Genomic DNA, 24,901 nt, shown 5'->3' with positions numbered 1-24,901 from the left:
AAGATCCCACATGCCGCGGAGCGGCTGGGCCCGTGAGCGATGGCCACTGAGCCTCCGCGTCCGGAGCCTGTGCTCCGCAACGGGAGAGGCCACAACAGTGAGAGGCCCGCGTATAGCAAAAAAAAAAAAAAAAAAAAGTAATAATGAACAAACTTACCAATATTTTCTTCAGACAGTCTTAAAATCTCCTGGAACTGAGGTTTTACCTAAGCAACCCAAAGAAAATATCCAGAAATTCTCAAGTTCAACAGACCAATCAATGGTTAAATAAATAAAATGTTTACTACCACTACTTATTTATTTTGTTTTATAGACCATTGATTCAAGTAGTCAAAAACATAACAATTCTTAAGAGCCATAGGAAAAAAAAAGAGTTAAGTTACTGAAAACAACACCTTTTAGAGATAAAATATTTTAAAAAATCAATTCAGGTCAGCAAGTTTTATGAAGGGCCTTTAGTTTCCTTCACTAAATTAAAATAATTTCCAAGGTGAAAGTGCTTGAAATTACTACCTCTTAAAACTGACCTTGATGTTAGAAAGGGTATTTAGGCAGGTATTATATGATTAGAATTATTGAAAAAATTTGCTGTATATAAAAGGAATGAAAATGAAATTCCATTCATTTAGGGTATTCAATAAGTAACATATTCATCATGTGATATCCATTGGCTTAGGTTAGTCTTTAACTTCTTTTAAATTTAATTTTAAACATCAAGTACAGAATTTAACATTAAAATTTTAAATTAAAGCAAATGCTTGTTTCAATTTTTTATTTTTAACATTATTGGATTTCAGATTTCAGGCCACTGAAGTCAACCACTTACTGTTAAGTGCTAAAATGAACTCCTAATTGTTTTTGTAAAAAAAGTAAAATAAATAACAGCTACTTCTTTTGGAGATGTCAAACAAATTGTGCCAAGCGTGATTACCAGGAAAATCAAATTATATTTGTTTAATAATTACATGTTAGTGAAAAATGTAAAATGATTTTGTTTCTTCTGCAATAACATCAAGCTCTGGTTTTTGTCCTCCTATTGACAGGTCAAGCATATTAATTTACAAATTCCATTTAAACTGAGATGTAGACCACTGTGAAAAGATTAATCTACAGAATCGGACTTATAGAATTAAATGACACTGAAGCAACTTCTTCATTTCACACATGGAAAGATTAAGCACAGATACATTAAATGATTTATTATAGGATACAAACATAACAGGGTCATAACCCATTTTCCGAATTTCGTCCAGTCCACTATACCAAACTGTCATGCTCTAAATGTTTCAGTAACTACAGGTTTAATAGTAAAGAGCTACACAAAATTTTTACCTTTTAAATGTCTTGATTAACATTTGATTATAGCAATTACATCTTTTTATGTTTTTATTAGAGCTCTAAAGAACTGGCTTAACAATATGCTATGAAGACAAATGGATTAACAGGATTGAAGAAGAAAGTGGGACCTAAGGACATTCCAATTTAATAGCTAAAACTACAGAATAACCTAGATAGGCAAATGTGACAGTGATTGAAATATGTAGCATTTATCTCGAGTGTCCATTCTATTCCAAGAGCTTGTATCTTGTAGCAAGTATTCTATACAAGCTGCTTTGATTCTATAATCACCTGAAGTTTTGACCAAAGCATGCTGAGCAAATGGCTGCTTCCTGAATCTGTGGTAGATGGTAAAGTACCAGAAACACATTCAAAGAATCACAGTTGAGTCCCCTAGCTGATACTTCCTATGCTAGAAAGCTTTGAGATATCCACAGTGAGTAGATCTTATATCCAAATCTGGATACAAATTAAGTTTTGGCTAAATCATCTTCTGAAAATCAATAAAGAGAAGAATATTACTGACTAGAATTTTCCTTTACTATCACAGTTTTCTAAGGTATTAAAAGATAATTTGAATAAAGGAAGGGCTCACGCTTTTATTTACTCTGTTAGAGCATTAATTAACACATTACATTTCTATGTCTCTTGCATATAAGAAAACATGGAATACAAGCTTTTACCTTAGTGTTTGTAAAAATTTTGCCAAATGTCCGGCAAAGGCGCCAGAAAAATCTGGAGAATTCATGGACACAGGCAGTTGAAGTAACATTAATTTTGCCAACTATTTCTATAAGCTGTGGCAACCTGAATATGAAAGGAAAGAAAAATAGGCAGGGGTACAAATAAATTACTGTTTCCTTGCCAATTTCTGAAACAATGCAAATCTAACAATATCTTCTGTTCTGCTTTTCCTAGCTAGTAAAATTGGAATGCAAAGGAGTTGTCTGGGACCCTTTACAAAGTCTTCAGTTTATATTGTATAAAGTTCTTAAAATAAATTTTAACTGATTGCCATAAAATATATGGAATCTTAATGGTAGGGTTCTAAGTATGGAGTTAATGAGACAAATCAATGGAGCTGATATTTCATACAAGAGCTTGGCTAACATGGCATCATCCACTTTAGCCTCAAAAATGAAAAGTCTGGATGTAGTTTAAAATCCATCACCACTTGTAGACAATAAGGCAGCAGATAGGTCTTCTGACATAATACAGCAGCACCATCTTCATAGATAAATAACTACGTATCTAGTAGTATAAATCTCCTCTCCTAAAGAAATTTACCATAGATGATGCCGAGTTATGTTTTGCTATGTGTTTTTTAATATTTTGTTATATTTTGTCCCTCAGTGCCCAGGCTAAATATAGTAAGCTATCTTTCATTCAACTGATTGAGATGTACCAAATGAATACGGAGGTGGTAACTTACAATTGATTGACAACCCATAGTAAACTCTCCCAGCCTGTTGTACCCTCGTGTTCCAGCTGGTAATCATAAAGTTGTAGCAGTACTGCCAGTTGCTCACGACTTCCAATAATAGTAGACACATCTTGAAGAGGCGACATAGGCCGAGGGAACCTAGTCACTATAAAAATTAGAAGCAAAATAAATCACACAGAAAATGACAGTTTGGAAAGTTAGCTATTCTGTCAAAAGAAAAGTAAGGTTCTGCCTCCTAATATTTATTTAGCTTATTATAGACTTTAAATATAAAACTAAAATATATTAATTAAACCATTTTTAGAAAAAAATGAAATACAGTTGATCCCTGTACAATCAGGGGTTAATCTGCCTACAACTTACAGTCGACCCTCTGTATCAGAGGTTCTTCCACATCCACACATTCAACCAACCACAGACCATGTAGTACTATAGCATTAACTATTGAAAAGTATTCACATATAAGTGGACGTGTACAGTTCAAACTCCTGTTGTTTAAGGATCAACTGTAAATTTTTGTCACATGTGAACAAATTTAGCAAATCTCAAAAATTAAGATTTTATGAGACTAAATAACTAGTAAATGAATATTGTAATGAAAGAGCTTGCCAGTGAAGAGTAAAATTTCACTTAGTTTAAGTTGAAATTGGCCACAAAATAAGATCTCAGCTAAAATATGGATTTGAATTTGGTTTTAAAAAAATAAAAAGACTTGTAATTCCACCAGACTGTTTATGTCAAAAACTAATAACTATGATAAAATATTTCCTTCAGGCAGCAAGAAACTAATAGGTTGACAGTAGGGAAAAACTGTTTAATACCAGAGAAATGACCTAAAATACATTAAAACTTGAGCTGAACAGGCTTCTTAAGTATTTAATCTCCAATATTAAATGATTTATTTAAAAAATGTTCCATAGTTTGATAAACATTAAGTTACTATAAAGTGTTAAAACCAGTGACCAGTAAGATAAAGCAAAATTATTATTAAAAAATGTATTATAAATATTATAACCAGAGTCTCATGTATATACTTTAAAAGTTTTGGGGGAAAAACTGAAAAAATTACTTTTAAAATTATGTAAATAAAACATGAATACACACTAGTATACTGTAAAATTTGAACACATCAATAAAATCTATGATTCTACAGATCATAATTAGACTCCAGGTTATTAAAGAACAAGTTTTAGATGGCTGTTAAGTGAATAATGCTACCAACAGCTCATTAACTGTTGAACAGAAATTCCTAACGGCCTAGCAACTCCTGCATAGAGGTTAACACCCTAAAAAGACACAATTAAGGATGCAGCATTTTCTCAAAACATATTAATGGTGTAATGATAATTATTAAACTTAAGAAAACATGAAATAACTTTAAAAATGCTCAAAGACAAAATTAAGATGGTATTGTCCTCCTATGCTGCCCAAGGCTTTTAACAATATCTTAAGTACAGATAAAGGTTATCCCTTGCTAGCTGAAGTCTCCTATTTGCTATAATAATACACACACAAACAAACAAATAAATGAATTTAGGTAACATGGTATCCCATATTATCTGAGGTTTCTGCTTGAGTTGTCATTATCTCAACCTAGGAATCAAATAGATTTGGATGGTGAGGGATATCTATACTTCATATTTCTATACTGTCGAAGCATATCTGATAATTTCAAAAAGGATTATATCATATGGGTCACAATCTGCGATACTATGATGGAATGTATCAATATATCATTCCTTCAAAAATACTGACAAATTATTGAAAAATAGTGGAACAGTTAAAAGTAAATCAGATAATGTCAAGATTTATTATAGGCAAAGTGAGGTCCAAAGATTTAAAGCTAGGTCCAACAGAAGCAAAACAATGTCAAGAAATAAGCAATTACTTGGATAACTCAGTTCTAACAGATAAGCAATCAGAATGGTTCAGGGACCTCAAAACATTATTCTATTTTAAAAGATTTTTTAAAATTTGAGCACCTAACTTGTAACCATACAGAAGAGTCCCCAGAACGCCATTTTAATAGGTATTTTATTATCAAAAAATTACCACAATTATTCAAATCCAGCAAAATAACAACTGTTATGACTCTTCAATGTATTTCCCTCTCACTAGAATGTAAGCTCTTCATGGCAGAGATATTTGTCTGTTTTGTTTATGAGTGTATCCCAAGTGTTTAAAATAGTGCCTGACATAAATATTAGCTAGTGCTCTGGAATTTTCATTATGTAAGAGAAAACTATTAAATCTTCACTTGTAATAAACTGTATCCCAAATTATACAGATGTACGTACAGAAAGACACAGAGACATAGATATATAGATAGACCCTAAATAAGGATATAATATTTCCTCATTTATAATAAATGTATTATAACCTACATGTGAGAATAATAACTAACATTTACAGCTACTATTAAAAGTCAGAGGGTCAAATTAAGTCAATAAGAACTTAAAAGATTATTTTTGGCATGATAAAGACATAATCACAAGGAAAGGTCACATAAACACCAGAAGGAATACGTTCAGGATGGTAAAGTAGCTTTGAAAATTTTCTATCTAATCTCTAACATGTGCTTGGCAATAGGTGACATTTAAGAATTATTTGCTAAATGAAGGAATGATAGCAAGTGCTGTGGGTTGAACTGTGTCTCCCTTAAAAATTCATATGTTGAAGTCCGAACCCCTAGAACCTCAGAATGTGACCTTATTTGGAAATATTGTTGTTGCAGATATAATTAGATAAGATGAAGTCATACTGGAATAGCGTGGACTTCTAATGCAATATAACTGATCTTATAAAAGGGAAATTTGGACAGAGACAAGTGCGTGCGCGTGCACACACATACACACACACACGGAGAATGGAATGTGAAGATGAAGGCAGAGACTGGGGTGATGTATCTACAAGCCAAAGAACACCAGAGATTGCCAGCAAACCACCAGAAGCGAGGAGAGAGGCATGAAACAGCTTTTCCCTCACAGCCTTCAGAAGGAACCAACCCTACTGACACCTTGATCTCAGACTTCTAGAGAGTTCACTTCAGAACTGTGAAACAATAAATATCTGTTGTTAAAGTACTAAGTTTATGGTTCTTCGTTATGCTGGCCCCAGCAGAACAATACAGCAAGACAGAAGGAAAAAGAGAGGGAATTAGGAAGACAGGGAAGTCCCTAGGCAGATGAAGTGTCTTAATGAGTGACAGGGTAGAAACTCAAGCAGCCAGCTGTGAGTGCTGTATGGAGATTTATCTTAAAAGTTTGAATTTTTATTCTCCTCGATATCATTAAAAAATAGTAAACTAACCCTACCCCATCCATTCTCAATGTTTGAAGTAAAACTGGCATTCTAACAGTATACACCATTTTTATGCTGTGCTTTGTGTATTCTTGGACACACTGCTTCATATCCCAAAGATTATCGGTAGCCCAGTTTACTTTACATGAAAACTATAATTCTAAAAACACTGTGTGTTGATTTTCTCAATGTTATAATTCTTTTGTCTATCAGAAGCCCGTAAGAGACACGGCTAATTCACAAATCTGAAAAAGCTGCAAAGGAATCTCATACATAGTAATAACTTGTCTATAGCCATTTATCCTGGGGGTTAGGTGCAGTGGGGCTACCACGTACCATGGATCAAAGGTCACTTACTAGTTAGCTAGACTTTGAGCTAAGAAAATACTGGCTCTTGCTATCAATTTCATGTATTTCTGAAAACAAATCATATTCTTTTTTTTTGGAAAAAAAAGAAACTGTGCTGCATATGCTTATATTCCTATCAAGGACATAGCAGGAAAGAGTAATTACATTTACCTTCCCCTACTGAAAATAAGATGAAATAGCTGGGGAAGAAAAAACATAAAGAAAGTGGAAATGAAAAGCTTCATAAACTGGCCCTGGTAACTATTAATTCAGCTCTACTAATGAAAGAAAACACTTATTTCTGACTTATAACACTGAAAAAAAAGCTATAAAAAAAGGCTCTAGATTAAGAATGGAAAGAAAGTACAAATATTATAAAATAATACCACGAGGCTTATCCATAAAAGATGAAGCCATATAGTTCACCCGAGATATCATACAATCTACGACCATGCAGTTCCACACATACAATACATTGTAGTAATTATGCTGTCATATAAAGTGACTTTTACATTTTTAATCAGAAACGATTCTTTGGGAAGCTAAGCTGTTAATATTCTACATCTTCCTTCCTTAATTTAAGTTCAGTACCTTCTATCTGTGGCACTTCACCATGAAGCTTGGCTTTGCTGGAGAAAGGTGCGTTCTGTAGCACTAATGCAAAGAGAGATGGGATCAAGGACTGCAAGGCAGACAGAAACATGTGGAGCTTATGTTCATCCAGCCCGTGCTCTCCTTCCTGAAATATAAGGAGGTGAAAGCTAATTTTAGACTTCTGAGGTTATGTATTTATGATGTTCTTCCTTTCTGTGGCAAACAATAAGACATTTAAGGACATGTATGTTAGACTCACAGCATCACACCTAATGGGGATGACCATGAATCTTTTCTGAATTTCTCTGAGTGTATGAAAATGTGAAGTACTAAGGCATTGTGGAAGTAATAGAATCTTTTGTATGGAAAACTTTAGGGTGAACATCAGTCATCTCATTTGTATGGAACTTCTTTTACAGGTTTTTTTCTTTTAAGAGGGTCTTATCTTTTGACATTTTATAAGTCAGGTTAATGAAATTAAAGTGAGCCACAGGAATCATTTTAAACGCTCAACTGCTAAACGAGCAGCAGCACTTGCTATTCCTAACTCCTTTTATAGATTTGGTGACAACTGTATTTGCCAGCATTGGAAGCACTTTAAAATAATTCAATTTATAGATAAAATGTAGGAGAAGAAATGTCAAAAGGAAACAAAAGAAAGAGATAACAGAAAAAAAAAGAGTAAAAGGATCACTATGGTACACAGAAACCAAATATTAAAGTGAAAAATAGAATCATTAGAGAGGAAAGCATTTATTGCTGTTCAAATCCACTTGAGATGTCATTACTATATTATAAATAACAACTGTGTCAGAAATATCAGATGTTAGTTTTTTACTATCAAGTTCTAAATTAGTTAATTTCTTCATGTAAGAATTACCTTGTGTGCTGAATACTGCAGCTATGTTTAGCAACAATGTGGAATTAGCTGTGTTATGAAATGGAACTAAAAAAAAAACAGGTACAGGGCTTCCCTGGTGGTGCAGTGGTTAAGAATCCGCCTGCCAATGCAGGAGAAACGGGTTCGAGCCCTGGTCCGGGAAGATCCCACATGCCGTGGAGCAACTAACCCTGTGTGCCACAACTACAGAGCCTGTGCTCTAAAGCCTGCAAGCCACAACTACTGAGCCGGAGTGCTGCAAGTACTGAAGCCCGCACGCCTAGAGCCTGTGCTCGGTAACGAGAGAAGCCACCACAAGGAGAAGCCTGCGCACTGCACGAAGAGTAGCCCTGGCTCGCCGCAACTAGAGAAAAGCTCGCGTGCAGCAAGGAAGACCCAATGCAGCCAAAAATAAATAAATATATTTTTTAAAAACCCAAAACAAACAAACAAAAAAACAGGTATGGATAATTCTCAGATAGAAGGAATGCAAATATTAAAAAAAATACTTAAAAAAATTCCCTAGGTTTCATAAAAAGGAGTACTTCAGTCTAGTTGTCTATTTATAGTTTTTTTAACACCCATTTTGAAATTTATAGAAAAAATAGCCCAATTTTTAAATTAAATGAATACATGTGTATACATATAAGACTATCTACAGAGTAGTTAAAATACATTATGTTAAGAGCCTTTATAATCTGGGGGTAAAAAGGGCAAGAGTTTGGTTTTAGAGACTGATATCAGATCCTGGTTCTGTCATTTGACAGCTTTGGGACCTTGAACAAGTTACTTAAACACTCAGTTTCCACACAAAAAACAAAATATAATTCAAATGGTTATAAGAATGAAATAACATACTTTATTTATAAAGTACCTACCTTAACAGTACATAATTAATACACATTAAAGAAATGTTTTTCTTCTAGACTCTAAAAGAGACCTTTAGTACAAAAATTAGACCAATAAGTTTCTATTGTTTCTTCAACTTTTCTTCAATTCTTTTACTTGGGAAGAATGGAAAGTTCACTTTTAAAAGTCAGGACATGAACTACTGCAGTGAAAAAAAGGTAAAGCATTTTGACACTGTATAAATAAGAAAGCTTTAGAGACTCATATTTTAGTTATCTCTGCATTCTGGGAACTGATGCTGACACTTTATCTAAAATATTTAAGTCTTCAGAAGAGGCTAGGAAGAGGTAGCACTGTGAATAGTATATGAGTTAGTGCCACAAAGGTGTTATTTTAGCTAAAAAGGCAGACCATGCTCTTTCTCCTCTAGCTTCAGTCAAGCAAAACTTCCTCAAATCTCCCCTGGCTCCAGACCAATAGAGTCTTTAACAGGTAGTTAATTAGAATGTTTGCTAAGTGGTACTTTCTGTCTTTGTTCCCCCAACATTCTTTCAAGATGCCTTAGAACACACCTTTTAAATTTCTATTAACTACACAAATAAAGGAAGTATTTACCCTGAGAAGTTTTTCAATCTTCTTCAGCAATGTAGGTATAAGATGAGACTGTAAATTTCCAAGTTCTGTGGTCCAGGCAGCGTAAGCTGGTAAAAATACTTGATGTGTTGCACTGACTACCCTTTCTGAGGGATCACCCAAGGCCGACAGCAGCAATTCAAAACCCTGCCAAAAGGAAATGGGCAAAATGTAGATTAAAAAAAAAAAAAAACCTAAAAAGCATAATAATACATAATAAATATACACTGCAGTACATTTAGCAGACATTTTAAGCAAGAAAGAGAACCATTCACAATCCTATCCTTCCCAATTTCTTTAAAGAAAAATGTCATTTATCCGTTAATGGGGAAGCCAAAGAGAAAGGGTGGTAACATGGCATGCCTGTTGCCAATTTACTGCCACAAAGCTGTGTCAGATACTATAAATGAATCAAAGCATCTCCTCCTTGAAATAACAGAACTGAAACCAGGCAGCCAAATTCAACTGGTTAAAGTTGACACGTCTGCCATCCCTACTACAGATTATAGGATATCTGAATCAGAGATTTGGAATATTATACTATTGGGAATTTTATAATGAAATAAATGGGATTCATTCTGAAAAACATACCTGTTGATATTTGTCTGGATCATCAATGTATCCCATAATGATGCCGAGGCTTTTGATCACAGCTTCTCTGACCAAATCTGCCTTGTCTTCCATTAACATCTGTTGCAACATTGAAAGAACCAAGGAGCTACGGATTTCTTTCTGAAAATAAACAAGAACATGTTTTACTATTTATTTACACCAGCAGCAGAAAAGGATAGAAAAGAATGACAGACATCCATGTATTCAAAATCTAGATTAAATATATATTAACATGTTGCTATGTTTGCTTCAAGTCCTCAGTTTTGAAAGACATAAGACGTTAGAGATACAGCTGAACTGTCACTCTCCACCCTCTCCCGCTTCCTCCAACTCCCTCTCTAAAGATACCATCTACCCTGAACTTGGTATTAATCATCTCCCAGCATATTTTTGTATTTTTACTAAATATGTGTCAATCCCTCAAACCTTTACAGTGCCCTTTTGGCCAATCAACAGTCAACACTCTGCTATAAACAGACAATGACTCTTCTACCACTACCTGTACAACTCCGACAAGAGCACTGACAGTCTTAACAATAGGACGGATTACACAAATCACTCTGGTGAGCAAAACATTCGCCTGGGGTAGGAGTGTGGAAACATAAAATCCTGCTGTTCTATGTTCTGAAGAACTGAGGAAAAATATTAAAACAGGATGATAAAACATGAGAGTAAACTTTAAGAGTGCTTAAAAAACTGTGTTGATATTTTCAGATGCTATTTAATATAATGTCAACCACTGTTGTGTCTTCACACAATTTTTCCCCACGGTTTTAGCCTAATTAGTGTCTGAGGTTAGAACAAAGTGTTACTGTTATACAACTTCTTGCCCTTCCTTCCCTCTTTTTGTACCATTATTGTAAGTTGACAAATTTATAAAATTCTTTAAACTTGTTTAAGTTACTTTTACAGATAATAGTTAAAATAAAAGGATATGACCATTTTCATAAATTTACAGTGTGATATGGTATGCAAAGCAAAGTCTTAAAAGACATTTTTAAATGACCTAGTTTTTGTTTTGACTTTTAGAGACAAAAATATATGTAAGTTTAGCAATTTTTGGTTACATTTAGGTTGGTGAATATGCCTTTTGGTACAGCCTTTTTTATTTATCCTTTAGGCTAAAATTGCTTCCCCCAATTTTTTTTGAAGTGTATTAAAAGGGCTTTTCGGTTAATATCAGCACAGGCAAAAGGACAGAGGTAAGTAAACTTCAGCTGGGTATTTGCTTTGCAATGATCTAGCCTGAGGTCAACTGTGGCAGTTAGTTTCAGTATGCTAAGGGAACCCACAGGACAAGTCAGGATGCTTTACTCCATTTAGGTCATGACCACGCTGAGGTTTTACTGTTACCAGTTACAGTGGGGAACAAGAAAGTGGAGGTCCATGTTGGAAACATTAAGTCCATTATTAATACTGCTTAGCATGCTAGTCCTAGGAGCAGTGTGGAACAGTTGCCTTCTTCTTCGAGAGCATGTGATGTTCATCTCTGTCTTGGAACAGTAAGTAATAGGATGCGCAAACTCACTCATGTATCGCAACAATAAGAGAATTTTCTCTTAAAAGATAGGCAAACATTAAAGAAGAGTGATTATGCCCAGTTGAAGTATGGCAAGATGAGGGCTCCAGTGCACCGTTGATAGGAGTACAATCTGAGCTATCTTGGTTGGGGGCAATTTAACACTGTCAAAACCAAATGCAAATGTTAAAAGCAGCAAGATACACAGGTATTAATGGTTTGTGAAATTTAAAAATGAAGATTCCCTTAAATTTCACATACTGTTAATATCTCTGTATTTTGCTTCTTTTAACACACAGAGTAATTAATTCTGGGTAAGAAAAATTTAAAGGATGTAAAAATGCAAGCTAGTATATGCATAAATTTTTATTCTCTGTAAGTATTAATGAAAAACCATTACCCATAGATGTAATCTTTGGGGATAATGACTAGGGTCAGGGAAGTCTTTGGCTTTCATTTTATTCTTTTCTATACTGCATGAAAATTTATTTTTAACAAAATAAAAAAAATGTTACTGGGAGTGAGACTATGAATTATTCTTTATTCTTTATATTTTTCTGAATAAAAAACCAAAAATTTTATTTATTTATTTTTTAAATGTATTTATTTTATTTATTATTTTTGGCTGTGTTGGGTCTTCATCGCGGTGCGCGGGCTTCTCATTGTGGTGGCTTCTCCTGTTGTGGGCCACAGGCTCTAGACGTGTGAGCTTCAGTAGTTGCAGCACGTGGGCTCAGTAGTTGTGGCTTGCGGGCTCCAGAGCACAGGCTCGGTAGTTGTGGCACAGGGGCTTTGTTGCTCTGCGGCATGTGGGATCTTCCCGGACCAGGGATCGAACCTGTGTCCCCTGCATTGGCAGGTGGATTCTCAACCACTGGGCCACCAGGGAAGCCCCCAAATTTTATTTTTTAAAAAGACAATTGTTTGACTACTGGTTTCTCACTCTTCACCAAAGATTATGAGGTAACAGTCAATGCAACATCAACAGCTCATGTATTATACAAGGCCAATCTTTGTACCCCTTTAAAAGAACCACCTTACAGAAATGACCCTTTAAGGCAGGGGTCAGCAAACTTTCTGTAATGGGCCAGATGGTGGTATATACTCTTGGCTTTGGGGCCAAAAAGTCTCTGTGGCAGCTATTCAGCTCTGATGTTGCAGTGTGATAGTGGACACAGACAATAGACAACAAATGGGTGTGGTTGTGTACCAATAAAAGTTTATTTATAAAACAGGCTGTGGGGCTTCCCTGGTGGCGCAGTGGTTGGGAGTCCGCCTGCCGATGCAGGGGACACGGGTTCGTGCCCCGGTCCAGGAAGATCCCACATGCCGCGGAGTGGCGGGGCCCGTGAGCCATGGCCGCTGAGCCTGTGCGTCCGGAGCCTGTGCTCCTCAATGGGAGAGGCCACAACAGTGAGAGGCCCGCGTACCGCAAAACAAACAAACAAACAAAAAAAACAGGCTGTGGACTAGATGTGGTTCCAGGCTATATTTGGTCAAGCTCTGCTTTAAACTATGGTTGTTTAAATTAAAATAACTTTTGATGTCACCTCATTCCTCCACCCCTTCTAAGACCTAGACCTATGGGAAGATACCTAAAAGGGGCACAACGGTCCAGTGGTTCTCAATCTTTTGGCGGCAGGATTCCTTGAGTCATTTAAAAATTAATAAGCACCTCAAACAGCTTTTGTTTGGGTGGGTAATATCTATTGACATTTATCATATCAGAAATAACAAAAGATAAATTTAAAGTGATTAATCATTAAAAACAACAATAAATTCATTAAAGGTTAACATGAATAATGAAATTATAATTTTAATGAAAATAACTAATCAAAAAATTAGTGAGAAGAATGGTGTTGTTTTATATTTTGTGCAAATCTCATTGATGTCTGACTTAAAAGAAGATAGATCCTCTTAACTGCTCAGCATTCAACTGTGTTGTACTGTTTTGGTTGAAGTATTTAAGAAAATCTGGCCTCACACACATATAATTGAAAAAGGGAGAGGTATTTCCATAGCCTCTTCTGACAAGAATAGAAGCTGTCAGGCTCACAGTGGTGAGTACAAGTTTTCCAAAATTCTTGTTCTCACTTAGAAGTTCCAGTCTTATCACTGGCGATGAATGCTGTCTACTTATTTTCCTTGAAATGACAGGTTCCATTTCATTCATTTTCATGCAAATGTCTGTCAAAATCCCAAGTTTGAATAACCACAGCTTTTTTTTAGTGGTCTGTCAACTAAAACTGGTTTAGCTTACAACTCGAGTGCTTTTCCTGAAACAGCCATCATAGTTCAGAATGCAGCAAAAGGGCTTGATATGAGTATCTTCCATTTTATTACACAGAATATTAAAATGATACATACTTAGGGTCAAAATTTAGTAGAATTAATAATTTTACTGATTCACTAAGCTTATTTTTAAGTGAAATTGACTTTTTCTGCGAGTGCATGGCAGTGAAGAATACAATCATTATCTGTCTATTTGGGTGTCACTGCCTTGATCAGTGCTAATGCACTGGCATTGTTGCCCATTACAACTTTTGCACCAACAGCGTAAATGTCAACACAGAGAAGAAGTCAAAAAATGTTTCAATATTATTATGAAAATAATTTTCATCTCACGGGACCCCCAGGGTCCTCAGACCACACTTTGAGAACTGCTGATGAGGTTTCATATATTTATACTCATGCAAAATCAATGGTTAATGTACCTATCTGTCTGCAATGCCATATGGTGTCAACGTGAGCCTTCTCTTTTTGGCTCATCTTTTTCCTTTGTTAGGACAGAATTTGGATTCAACTGTATAATTAGACACCTGAAAAAAAGGTTTCTCTATTGTTACAAAAGGAAGAAAAAGGTTTTTAAGAAAAAAATTCAAATCTTACAGGAAGGTAAGGTGCCAGTGCTCCACAAGATTCTGCCACAAGCAATCTTCTTTCTGGGTATTTGTGATTAATCTAGAGTAAAAAATAAATAAATCAAGCATAAACAACATACCCTCCCTTCCTCCAATACAGAATTATTTTTCACCACAAATCCTGTTAGGAATGCAATAAAGCTTCTTTCTTTTCCACTTCGGGGATCCCTATACCTGGATCAGGATTAAGGGAATCAGGGAGAGCCTAAAAAATGAGGTCACAGGGGTTACCTGTTAAAGAGAAAGAAGATAAAGCAAAGATGAAAATATGGCAAAGTGTCTGGAGATTGTGGGCTTGCCCAAGACTAAGCTTTCCTTAGGATGTCAGGAGCAACCTTCTCCTTCCCTAGCAACATTAGTATATTTTTAAATTTGGAAAACCCAGCTTCTAGATATTTACTGATACAGTCTACAATATGTGCCAGGAACGATTCCTTAGTCCTCTTTTTTTACCTCAGGGATTAGGATGTAAATTAATCGATGATTTAACCAGAGCCCTTGACTGGTGTTATGATTTTGTTTTTAAAGTAAGCAGACGTCAATTCATTCCTGTTTGCATATGCAAGATGATGGGGTTTTGCTATTGTAATGACTACGCTGAACCATAACAAAAAATAACAAAAACAAAAAAAATGACACATACTGGGTTTTGTTCCCATATGTCTTCTTCATAGAATATAAATCTTTCTTTGACTGGAAAAGAAGTGTATCTGTTCTCATATTCCCATATGAAAAGGTGACATAATTCATTAATGTATTGGATGCCTAAAATTAAGAAAAGAAATTATGTAGCAATCTATTGGGCAACAAACTGGAGGTAGGCGGCTAGATAGATCCCCAATATCCATGTTTATTCAGGTTACAGAAGAGGTGGTGGTAGAGACGCTGGTAACTGACATCTCTGAATAAAATTTAATCCAGAAATAGTAACCTCAAAACAAAATGGTTTGAATGTCATAGTATGTAATATGTAAACTTCTATTTTACTTTCCTTTAGTCTAGCAAAATGAGTCTCAAAATTAAATGTACACACAACAATCAACTGTATTCCTATATATTGGTGATGAACAAACAGAAAATTTAAAAAATTCTATTTACAATAGTATTAAAAAGAATAAAATACTCAGGAATAAATTTTAAAAGTGTATAAGTAATATTCTGAAAACTATAAAACATTACTGAAAGAAAATTTAAAAGACCTAAATAAATGGAAAGACATCCTAAATTCATGGATTGAAGGGCTATTAGGATGGCAACATTCTCCAAATTGATCTACAGATTCAACACAATCCCTATAAAATTTCAGCTGGCTTCTTTGCAGAAACTGACAGGCTGATCTTAAAATTCATACAGAAATTCAAGGGACCCAGAATACCTAAAACAATCTTGAAATACAAGAACCAATTCAAGGGGTTGGGGTTTCTTTGGGGGGGATAAAATTGTTCTAAAATTGACTGTGGTGATGGTTGTGTAGCTCTGTGACTACAAAAACCACTGAATTGTACAGTTTAAATAGGTGAATTGTATGCTCTCTGAATTACATCTCAATAAAAGTTAAAAGAAGAAAAGAAAATGGAAAAAACTATTAAAAAATTACATGTACATATGTATAACTGTACAGAATTGTAAATTCAAAGTTGTATATGTTGTTTCCAAGTTAATTTGACTTTTCAGTGGTTACAGCCTAACCCTAAATTAGTATGCACTATAACCTCTAGATGACATATGGATTGTCAGAGATAATATGGTTATATATAATGTTCCCTTTTAAATACTGAATCTAGATATGACTCCACTAAACTCTAAAGAAAAAAATGAATACTCAAAGAAAATGGGAACAGAATTCTAGAAGACCATAAACTTTAGTGATATTCCAGAGACTAATAATTTTTCTTAAAAATAAGTGACAAAGCTAGTATAAATAAGGCCATGGAACTTGTCTTCATAAGTAAGAAATCCATCTTTTTAAGATGGAAGAATAAGTTACTTAATGACCTAAATATGGAGTCTAGAAAGTCAAAGATTCTGAGTTCTAGAGAGGACTGGAAAATTACAATTCAACATAAAACCAAAAGTACGGTTAGTAAATAGTGAGTTGAAATATAAATATATATAAACCTCCTACATCAAAGGTTTACACTTTATATTCTGTATATACTTGTAATATATACAAGTATACAATATATACAGATACGATTTCTATTATCTACCTACCTACCTACACATACACACAACCTCTTGCTTTCCCTTGAACTCATTAGCTTGTATATTTTTTGTATCTCACTTGATTCAGATCCTTGAACTCAGCAATTTTTGTATTTTTGTATTTTGTCTCATTGGATTCAGATTCTTGTCTAAACACCCCTTTCTCAGAGATTCCTTCTCTGACCACCCTTTCTAAAACAGTACTCCCTATCACTCTCTAACCCTTAGCGTACCTTTTTTTTTCTTCATAGTTTATAAATTACAAGACATCGTTCCATTTATTTGTTTACTCTTACCTCTCCACTAGGATGTCATTGTCTTTTATTCACCACTGTATCCCTAGTGACTACAACAGTACCTGGCAGTGGGAATAGTGTTAAGTATTTGCTGGAAGAACGAATAAAGCAAAGCATCCCAAAGCTTTCTTAAGGACTATTAAATCACTGTGCTGGGCTATAGAAACAGTAGTATAATTTATATCCCACATATTTCCTAATAGCATTTTTCAAAGATAATATGAACATTTATAATAAATTAGAATACAATAGCTAGGGAAAACCCAGTACAGTTATTTACCTGTTCCCAACACTGTGGTAAAAGTTCAGCTTCTACACGTGTTGGGCCAACATGACGTGCAAATGCCACACAACCCGTCAGTATCATTTGCCTGAAAGATAATACAGATGAATAAAGATTTGTATTTGCACAGAAAGCACAACTAGGACAAAGGGTTAAAAAGAGTCAGCTCTAATTAACATGAAGTACAATATTTTTGTACAAATTCAACTTTTCACAATGGACGGGCTGCCACCAAGAAAGTGAGTTTCTTAAGACTAGTCCCTCCAGCAGTGGCAAAACCATTTGTGAGAGATGTTGTGAAGGGATTCTCTACTGGTGTGAAGCTGAATCTCATAACCTCCTAAATTAACTTCCCACATATACATTCTGAGATTCTAATGAATTTCAGTTTCTAGCTAATAAAACAATCAGTGATTATTTTCCCAGTATTTCTATAATTAAAAACTACGATGTCGTATTAGTAAAATGATATTTCTTTTTTTATTTAAAAAATTTTAATTTTTATTGAAGTATAGCTGATTTAAACTTATTTATTTATTTATTTATTTTTAGTTGCATTGGGTCTTTGTTGCTGCGTGCGGGCCTTCTCTAGTTGCGGCGAGTGGGGGCTGCTTTGTTGTGGCGCGCAGGCTTCTCACTGCGGTGGCTTCTCTTATTGCGGAGCACGGGCTCTAGGTGCAGGGCTTCAGTAGTCATGGCTCCCGCACTCTAGAGCACAGGCTCAGTACTTGCGGTGCATGGGTTTAGTTGCTCCGTGGCATGTGGGATCTTCCCGGACCAGGGCTCCAACCCGTGTCCCCTGCATTGGCAGGTGGGTTCTTAACCACTGCGCCACCAGGGAAGCCCAAAATGATATTTCTTAAATGAGAATTTTTGGTATTGCACCCAAGATAACTGTGGTAGGCAGCTTCTGACGTGGCTCCTAATGAGGTCCATCTCCTGATATTCATGCCCTTGAGTAATCCCATCTCCTTGAGTGTAGACTGGACCCAATGTTTTGCTTGTAATGAACAGAATAATGGCCAAAGTGATGGTAGGTCACTTAGGAGATCAGATTACAAAAGCCTGTGATATCCATCTTGTGAGACACTCTCTTCTGCCTTCTCAGCTGGCAGGCTTTAAGGAAGACACTGCCATGTTGGAGAGCTTCACGTGGCTAGAAACTAAAGGCAACTTCTGGCCAAAAGCCAGTGTGGAACCGAGGCCCCCAGTCCAAAGATCCATAAGAAACTGAATCCTGCCAACGACCAAGCTTAGAAGCAAATCCTTCCCCCATGGGCCTTGAGGTGGGTATAGCCGCAGCCAACACTTTGACTACAGCTTTATAAGAGACCCTGAAGCAGAAGACCCAGATAAATTGACCCACATAAACTGTGTTATTTGAAACCACTTTCTTTTGGGGGTAATTTGTTATGAAATAATATATAAATAACTAATGTGATAATTTCATTTGAATTGATAGATTTAAAATTTAAAATTTTAAATAAGATTTCTCACTCTTCAGAATTAAGTTCCATTTAAAATAACTCTGAAAGGCAGAATTGTAAGTTTTTTTACTTTTGATTGACTATGACTTCAAAACAGTAAAACCTGATTGAAAAAAAAAGTATGTTTTTCATAGATGTTTCAAAGTAGCCAACTTTAAGCAAAACCAAAATAGAATGTTTAATTCATACTAATTATAAAACCCCAGGCATTACTCATTGCTATTTCTCAAAATACGTCAATTTAACTTAAACTGAATAATGACCTTACATTTCTATTTAGTTCAGCCAAGTTAGCTACAACTGTTCTCTCAGGCTGAGGAGAATAATAACAGACAAAAAGCATCTGGACAATCAGAAGGGAAATGTTGAGCCAATATGTCTTCATTGTATATTGCAGCTTCTCCTCACCATAACCTCGTAATTTTTATCTATCTGATTTCCCTTTATATTTATATCATTGTCTTCTATGCCTGTTTCTCAACTTTTCTTTTGTTTTTCTATTTTCTCCTACTTTAGGAAGGCAAATAAAGTGAATAAAAGAAATTCCCAAGCTTTAAGACAGCACGTTAGCTGCCTGTTCCCACTGAAAATTTCCAAATGTCTGATTTTTACCCCCATAGTATATTAAAATAATGAGAAATCATATATGTAGGTTCTAGAAAAATCTGATAATTATAGTAAATGAACTTTGGTGAAATTTAAGCATTTCAAACACACATAAGAAGTATATACTTATATAAGAGCTTCATGTGAAATGACTTTAAATCATGAGTCACCATCACTATACTAAAGATGTACAAACTTGTTCAAAAAATGTTAGTCCCCTCAAAACAAACTTCTTAGTCAGCAGAGTTAAGATTCAAAATTCTAAAAAATAGGACAGTTTTGAAATACATTTGAAAACAGAAAAGATCAGATGGCCTACAGATTGTTAACAGCACTGGAAACAGGCTCCTGTGATAGTAAAAATAAACACTGTTCCTACTTGTAGAAAATCATAGGATAGGAATTATTTGACACAGGTAGAAATATGGTGTTAGTTATGGCTGTTAGCATAGAACTGCCAAAATGCACTACTATTGTGCATAAAATTAAGTTTCTCTTAGGATGCAAGGAAGCTTGAGATTCATTAAGTAAAGTAACAACTGATTATATGTCAAACATATCATGCTAACTTAAAAATTTTGCTTTGTTATTCATATATATAGTTAATAAATTGATTAGTTTATTTTAATAAATAACTTTATTTCTGTAAGGTGAAAGATTTAAGTGTGGACTGAGTGTTTAAATCCTCACATATCTTGACCTGAAGTAAGGCTATAGGTACTTTTGGCCACCAGGCGGCAGCCGTTAGCTTTACAATGCAGAGTCTATGAAAACAGGCTATGTAGAACTAGAGGTTGCCTTGCAAATCTAAAAATGACAATGTAATAAGTGGTATTTAATTATTAACTAAGTTATCAAGATAGGGAATAGTATTTTTCAAGGAGAAAATAAAATATTAATTTTCCTATATAGCACCATCAAATTGTCCTTAGAAAATTTTCAGTTTGCAATGAATGGAACTTGATTGAATTTCCCTTATTTCCATTTGACTAGCATGTAGATTAATCTTGACTGGATCCTGAAAAAACATGTTTCTCTGCTTGCTCAGGTATATTTTGGTAAGGGTAGGAAAGAGATATATGCTTATAGAGTTTTAAAGTCTACATGACTTTTTATTCTCATAGTGGAGAGATTCCTTGTGTTTAAAATTTTGAGCTTGATTTTGTCTTATGCTTCACTTTTATGATTTTCCAACATTCTCAGAAGACGTAAAAACTGTAACAGTCAGTAAAACAAGTACTGAAATTATATAAAGTTACCTAATCATAATGTATAGTTCTATTTTTGCAAAAGTATAAGCAAAAATTATTTCTTTATTAAGATAGAAAATTACTATGTAGAAAAACATTTCAATAGCTCAATCTTATCCAACTGGTGCTGAGTCTACCTACCCATCCACCGGGATGTTTTGTTCACAGTCACACTTGCACAGCTTCACCTAGTATTTAAAGGTCTTACCTTCTGAGGCAGACCTCTATCACTGTTGCTTGATCAAAACCCATTCCCCTTTCTTCCAGAGAGTCTCTCGATGTGTGGCCCATCACCCCACCACCATCAGGTATAACTCATTTCCCCATTCAGGCATCCTTGATTGTGGGTATTTGACTTAGGACTAACCAAAACACTGTATCCCTTTAGCCACACAGAAACTGCTTTACAGATAGCTCAGTGATGCAGACATTCATATATTAAATATTTTATTTCTTGTAAAGCATAACCATGAAGAGGCCATGCTGTATCTAGTTCATCTGTGGGGAAAAAGTTCCTGGAAATCAAATGTGAAAAATAAAAGCAAAGAAATATCGGAATTAGAAATCCAAAGGTAACTAACACAAAAGTGTACAAATTCAACATGAGTAGTTGGAATGACAAGAATGAAAACACTGCAGGGCACTGTGAACAAGGTCAGTGTTCCCTCTATTTATTAAAATAGATATTAGAAAGAAAAGGTGGCATTTATATTAAAATGCTAATCATGATGCCAAATTAATAAAATTAATAAGTCAACATTATATTTATTTACCAAAGAAGTGGTCATACCCACCTTTGCTCATCATCTGGTCTCTTGATCAAATTGAAAAGTATGTGGAGAAGCTGATCTCTCTCTTTAGGCTCAGGATGTAGGCAGGCTGTACACAATATGAGGGGGATCAACTCCTAAAGAAATACGAAGGTGGAAAAAGTCAAAGTAAAAATGCATTGCAGAATATTATTTTTTTCCCCAATGTATTCTTAAATGGACATTTAAAATGAAATAAACCTCAGCGTATATAGGAGCAAATTTTAACTTTGTAAGGCTGATGATTCAAGAGAAAACACTGAAACATATATTTTTATGTTGGTTGTGCAGAAGATGCAGATCGCAATGTAATAAAGTAACTTAAAATTCAAATAACCTTGTTTTCTTATCCAATACTTCCCAAGGGTCTATTAGTTTTTAAACTAAATAACATTCTATCTTACTATAAGCTGATATAGTTGTTTAAATTTTTTTTTTTTTTTTTTTTTTTTTTTGCGGTACGCAGGCCTCTCACTGTTGTGGCCTCTCCCGTTGTGCAGCACAGGCTCCGGACACGCAGGCCCAGTGGCCATGGCTCACGGGCCCAGCCGCTCCGCGGCATGTGGGATCTTCCCGGACCGGGGCACGAACCCGTGTCCCCTGCATTGGCAGGCGGACTCTCAACCACTGCACCACCAGGGAAGCCCAGCAGTTTTAATTTTGAAAGTGTTTTTAAACAAACACTTGCAGAAGTTAACTATACTTCAAAACTTAAAGTGAAAACATAAAATAAAGACAACTCGTCCCACTTCCATAAGCACAATATAATCTTTCTTCAGATTAGATATAATTAATAATTTTGTAACCTTAGCACCTAACCTAGTGGCTAATTTTAAAGACCATTTCCACAGGTATCGAATGCTCTCAGTACAACTACAAAATGTTAGTAGAAATGCTTTATGCTGAAATGAAAATTTTTAACAATATTTTGTTTGTTGCACTTTCAACATGCAGAGGTAAATTCAATATTTTCAAGGAAAGTAATAGACAAAAGTTTATTTCTCTCTTCCAAAGAAGTATTTGAAAATTAAAGTTGTTTCCCATTTTAATTAAATTAAGACTAAATTCTAAAATATATTCAAAGGATATTAATGTTTATCATTTTTGGAATAGATTTTCAAATCTAATGAAATAAAAGTCCAAAAGTGAGAAAATATTTTTGGAGAGAAATCCTCTAACTTACTTTGCAGATATTTTAAAGAAATCACTATGATGTAATAAAAAGGGTAGAATGATTACTCCCATTTCTTTTTCCTATCTGCCTTCCTACCCACCAAAAAGTACTAGCAGATTTAAAATAGGAATTGATCACTGCATACTAATACATGATACCTTGAAGAAAAGTCTACACTGTAGGAGAAGTATCTTCCTATTTTGAAGATGCTCCCTTAGAAACAGATGATATGCTTTTTAGAGGAGGTGAGACTGAAACTTAAAGGCGTGACTAGAAGTCCTTTCCATTATTTCTAACATCTTTATATATTATGCTAAAATTATAATTACTCGGTATAATTCTAAATGGAAAGTACAAAGATGTAGATAAGAAGAGCTAAGAATAAATCTGAGAAGCAAAAAGAAATTTAAAACATTTATTCTGCCATCTTTCTATTTAGGCACCTCTGTACGTTTTAGATTAGTGAATAACTGAAAAGCAAAAGTAATAAAAAATAATTAGGGAAAATAATTTTGCACTGGGAATGGAACAGTATATGTATGGATCCTATATTGTTATATAATGTTTCCACAGATGCTTAATATGTTGCTTGATGGGTAAGTCTTGACTTTGGAGGAGAAAATAAACAACCTTTTATAAAATATTAGTGTAGAAGACCATTAACATCAAGGATCCTTAAGGATTCCATTGAGGCTGCTAAGAGCCAATGATACTAAGAAGAGGACTAAGACTGCACATCAGCATATCACACTGAGAGTAGAACTTTAAGGATGAAAAAGTAGTTATTCTAGAAAGCACTAACAAAAAGAGAACATATTTTAATGCCTGAAAATCAAAAAGACCCAAAATATTTTATTTGTACTTTGCCCTCATGTCAGACCTTTCTCTCCCACGGGTTTTCTTGCTTCCTCATAACCCTTCTTCCTGCTTTCCAATCATCTCCAAATATACGCTCTTACATTATCTTATTCCATTCTCTTCCTATTGTATAACTCTTTAAAAAATAAAGTTATGAAATGTAGGTAAGATATTTGCTATAATTGCAAATACATGCATATACACTCTGTTTAAAATATAGAATAAATAGCTTCTTTATCTCAATAACAAGTATACCAAAATAGCTGTTGCTGTTTATTTTTTGTGCCTCACATTTTCTTTTCCTTTTCTCTTTATTTTAAAATCATGAGGCTTAGTGATTCTTAATCAAAGAGGAAGTTTATGTCATACATTAATATAAAGAATCTTTTAACTGGAATATGGCTATAGATGTGCTAAACCGAGAACCCTGAACTCGGAGCTAGAAGAGCTCCTGCCTCAATACTTCTTAGTACCGAAGAACCTAATGAAAACCACGAATTTCTCTGATTTTTAGTTTCCTCAAGTGAAATATATAGGAATTAATTAAGATTAGTGCAGAAATCAAAACTTCTTTACATATATCTTTACATATATTCTGTACTTTTCTTATCTATGGCTAATGGGATTGTTAATTTTTCCTTCTGAGATCAAAGTTGGCCTCAAAAAGCCTTCTCAACACAGCAGCCCTTACCAACCAATCCAAACTAACACATGGGAGAAAAACGATTTGTCAGTCCTTGTCTCCTTGAACTCTAAAATTATGCTCAATCACAGTTAGTAATAATTTATATTGCCATCTGTTTTTTTTGGTTTGTTTGTTTTTGGTGGTATGCAGGCCTCTCACTGTTGCGGCCTCTCCTGTTGCGGAGCACAGGCTCCAGATGTGCAGGCTCAGCGGCCATGGCTCATGGGCCCAGCCGCTCCGCGGCATGTGGGATCTTCCCGGACCAGGGCACAAACCTGTGTCCCCTGCATCAGCAGGTGGACTCTCAACCACTGTGCCACCAGGAAAGCCCTGCCATCTGTTTTTATTTATTGCTGGCTAAATCAACAAATATGGGAAGTCATTGCCAATAAGTTTTGGTTGATAGCCTATGGCAAGGAGAACTGGGTACAGCCTGGCACATTAATGGCTATGGCAGTTATAACCCAGTGTATAAAGTATGCCAGATGGTCTCCTCTTCTTACAGCAACACTGAGCTGAGAAGAGGCCCAGAAAGTGATAGCAGAAAAAAGTGGAAAGTGTAGTCTGTTTGTGATAGAGCCATCAAGGATTTTAATTGCTAAGTTATGCCTAGCTCCAAATATCCTAACTTCCTCTTCCTCTATCATTCATTTATTTATTCACAACTTCTATTTGTACCATTCCTGAAATAGTGAATTCTGTGTTAAGTGTGTATCTGCTATGCTTTATATCACTTATTTATTGTGAATTCACCTTTTTCAAGCCTCTGAGGTACTAATTCATCCATTTAAGACCCTATTTACCATTTTC

At 35.0% G+C, this 24,901-nt stretch overlaps 1 protein-coding gene across 3 annotated transcripts in view; it reads right to left on the bottom strand.

Annotated features, from left to right (window-relative positions):
- The window catches only part of RELCH (RAB11 binding and LisH domain, coiled-coil and HEAT repeat containing), a 122,794-nt gene that overhangs the window by 36,106 nt on the left and 61,787 nt on the right, over positions 1-24,901 (bottom strand). For all 3 annotated transcript variants that reach the window (XM_082641542.1, XM_082641541.1, XM_082641543.1), the window contains exons 11-19: positions 21,360-21,472; positions 17,220-17,310; positions 14,407-14,478; positions 9,978-10,118; positions 9,369-9,533; positions 7,022-7,169; positions 2,771-2,927; positions 2,022-2,145; positions 158-206 (exon numbers count right to left, since the gene is read on the bottom strand). In XM_082641542.1, the coding sequence (XP_082497668.1) occupies positions 158-206; positions 2,022-2,145; positions 2,771-2,927; positions 7,022-7,169; positions 9,369-9,533; positions 9,978-10,118; positions 14,407-14,478; positions 17,220-17,310; positions 21,360-21,472 (1,060 nt within the window). The remainder of the gene's footprint in view (positions 1-157; positions 207-2,021; positions 2,146-2,770; positions 2,928-7,021; positions 7,170-9,368; positions 9,534-9,977; positions 10,119-14,406; positions 14,479-17,219; positions 17,311-21,359; positions 21,473-24,901) is intronic.

The sequence above is a fragment of the Mesoplodon mirus genome, assembly GCF_964341445.2.
Source record: "Mesoplodon mirus genome assembly, chromosome: 13".
NCBI classification, from domain to species: Eukaryota; Metazoa; Chordata; class Mammalia; order Artiodactyla; family Ziphiidae; genus Mesoplodon; species Mesoplodon mirus.
The sequence above is the reverse complement of the archived record's forward strand: the minus strand, read 5'-3'. Positions and strand labels throughout refer to the sequence as shown.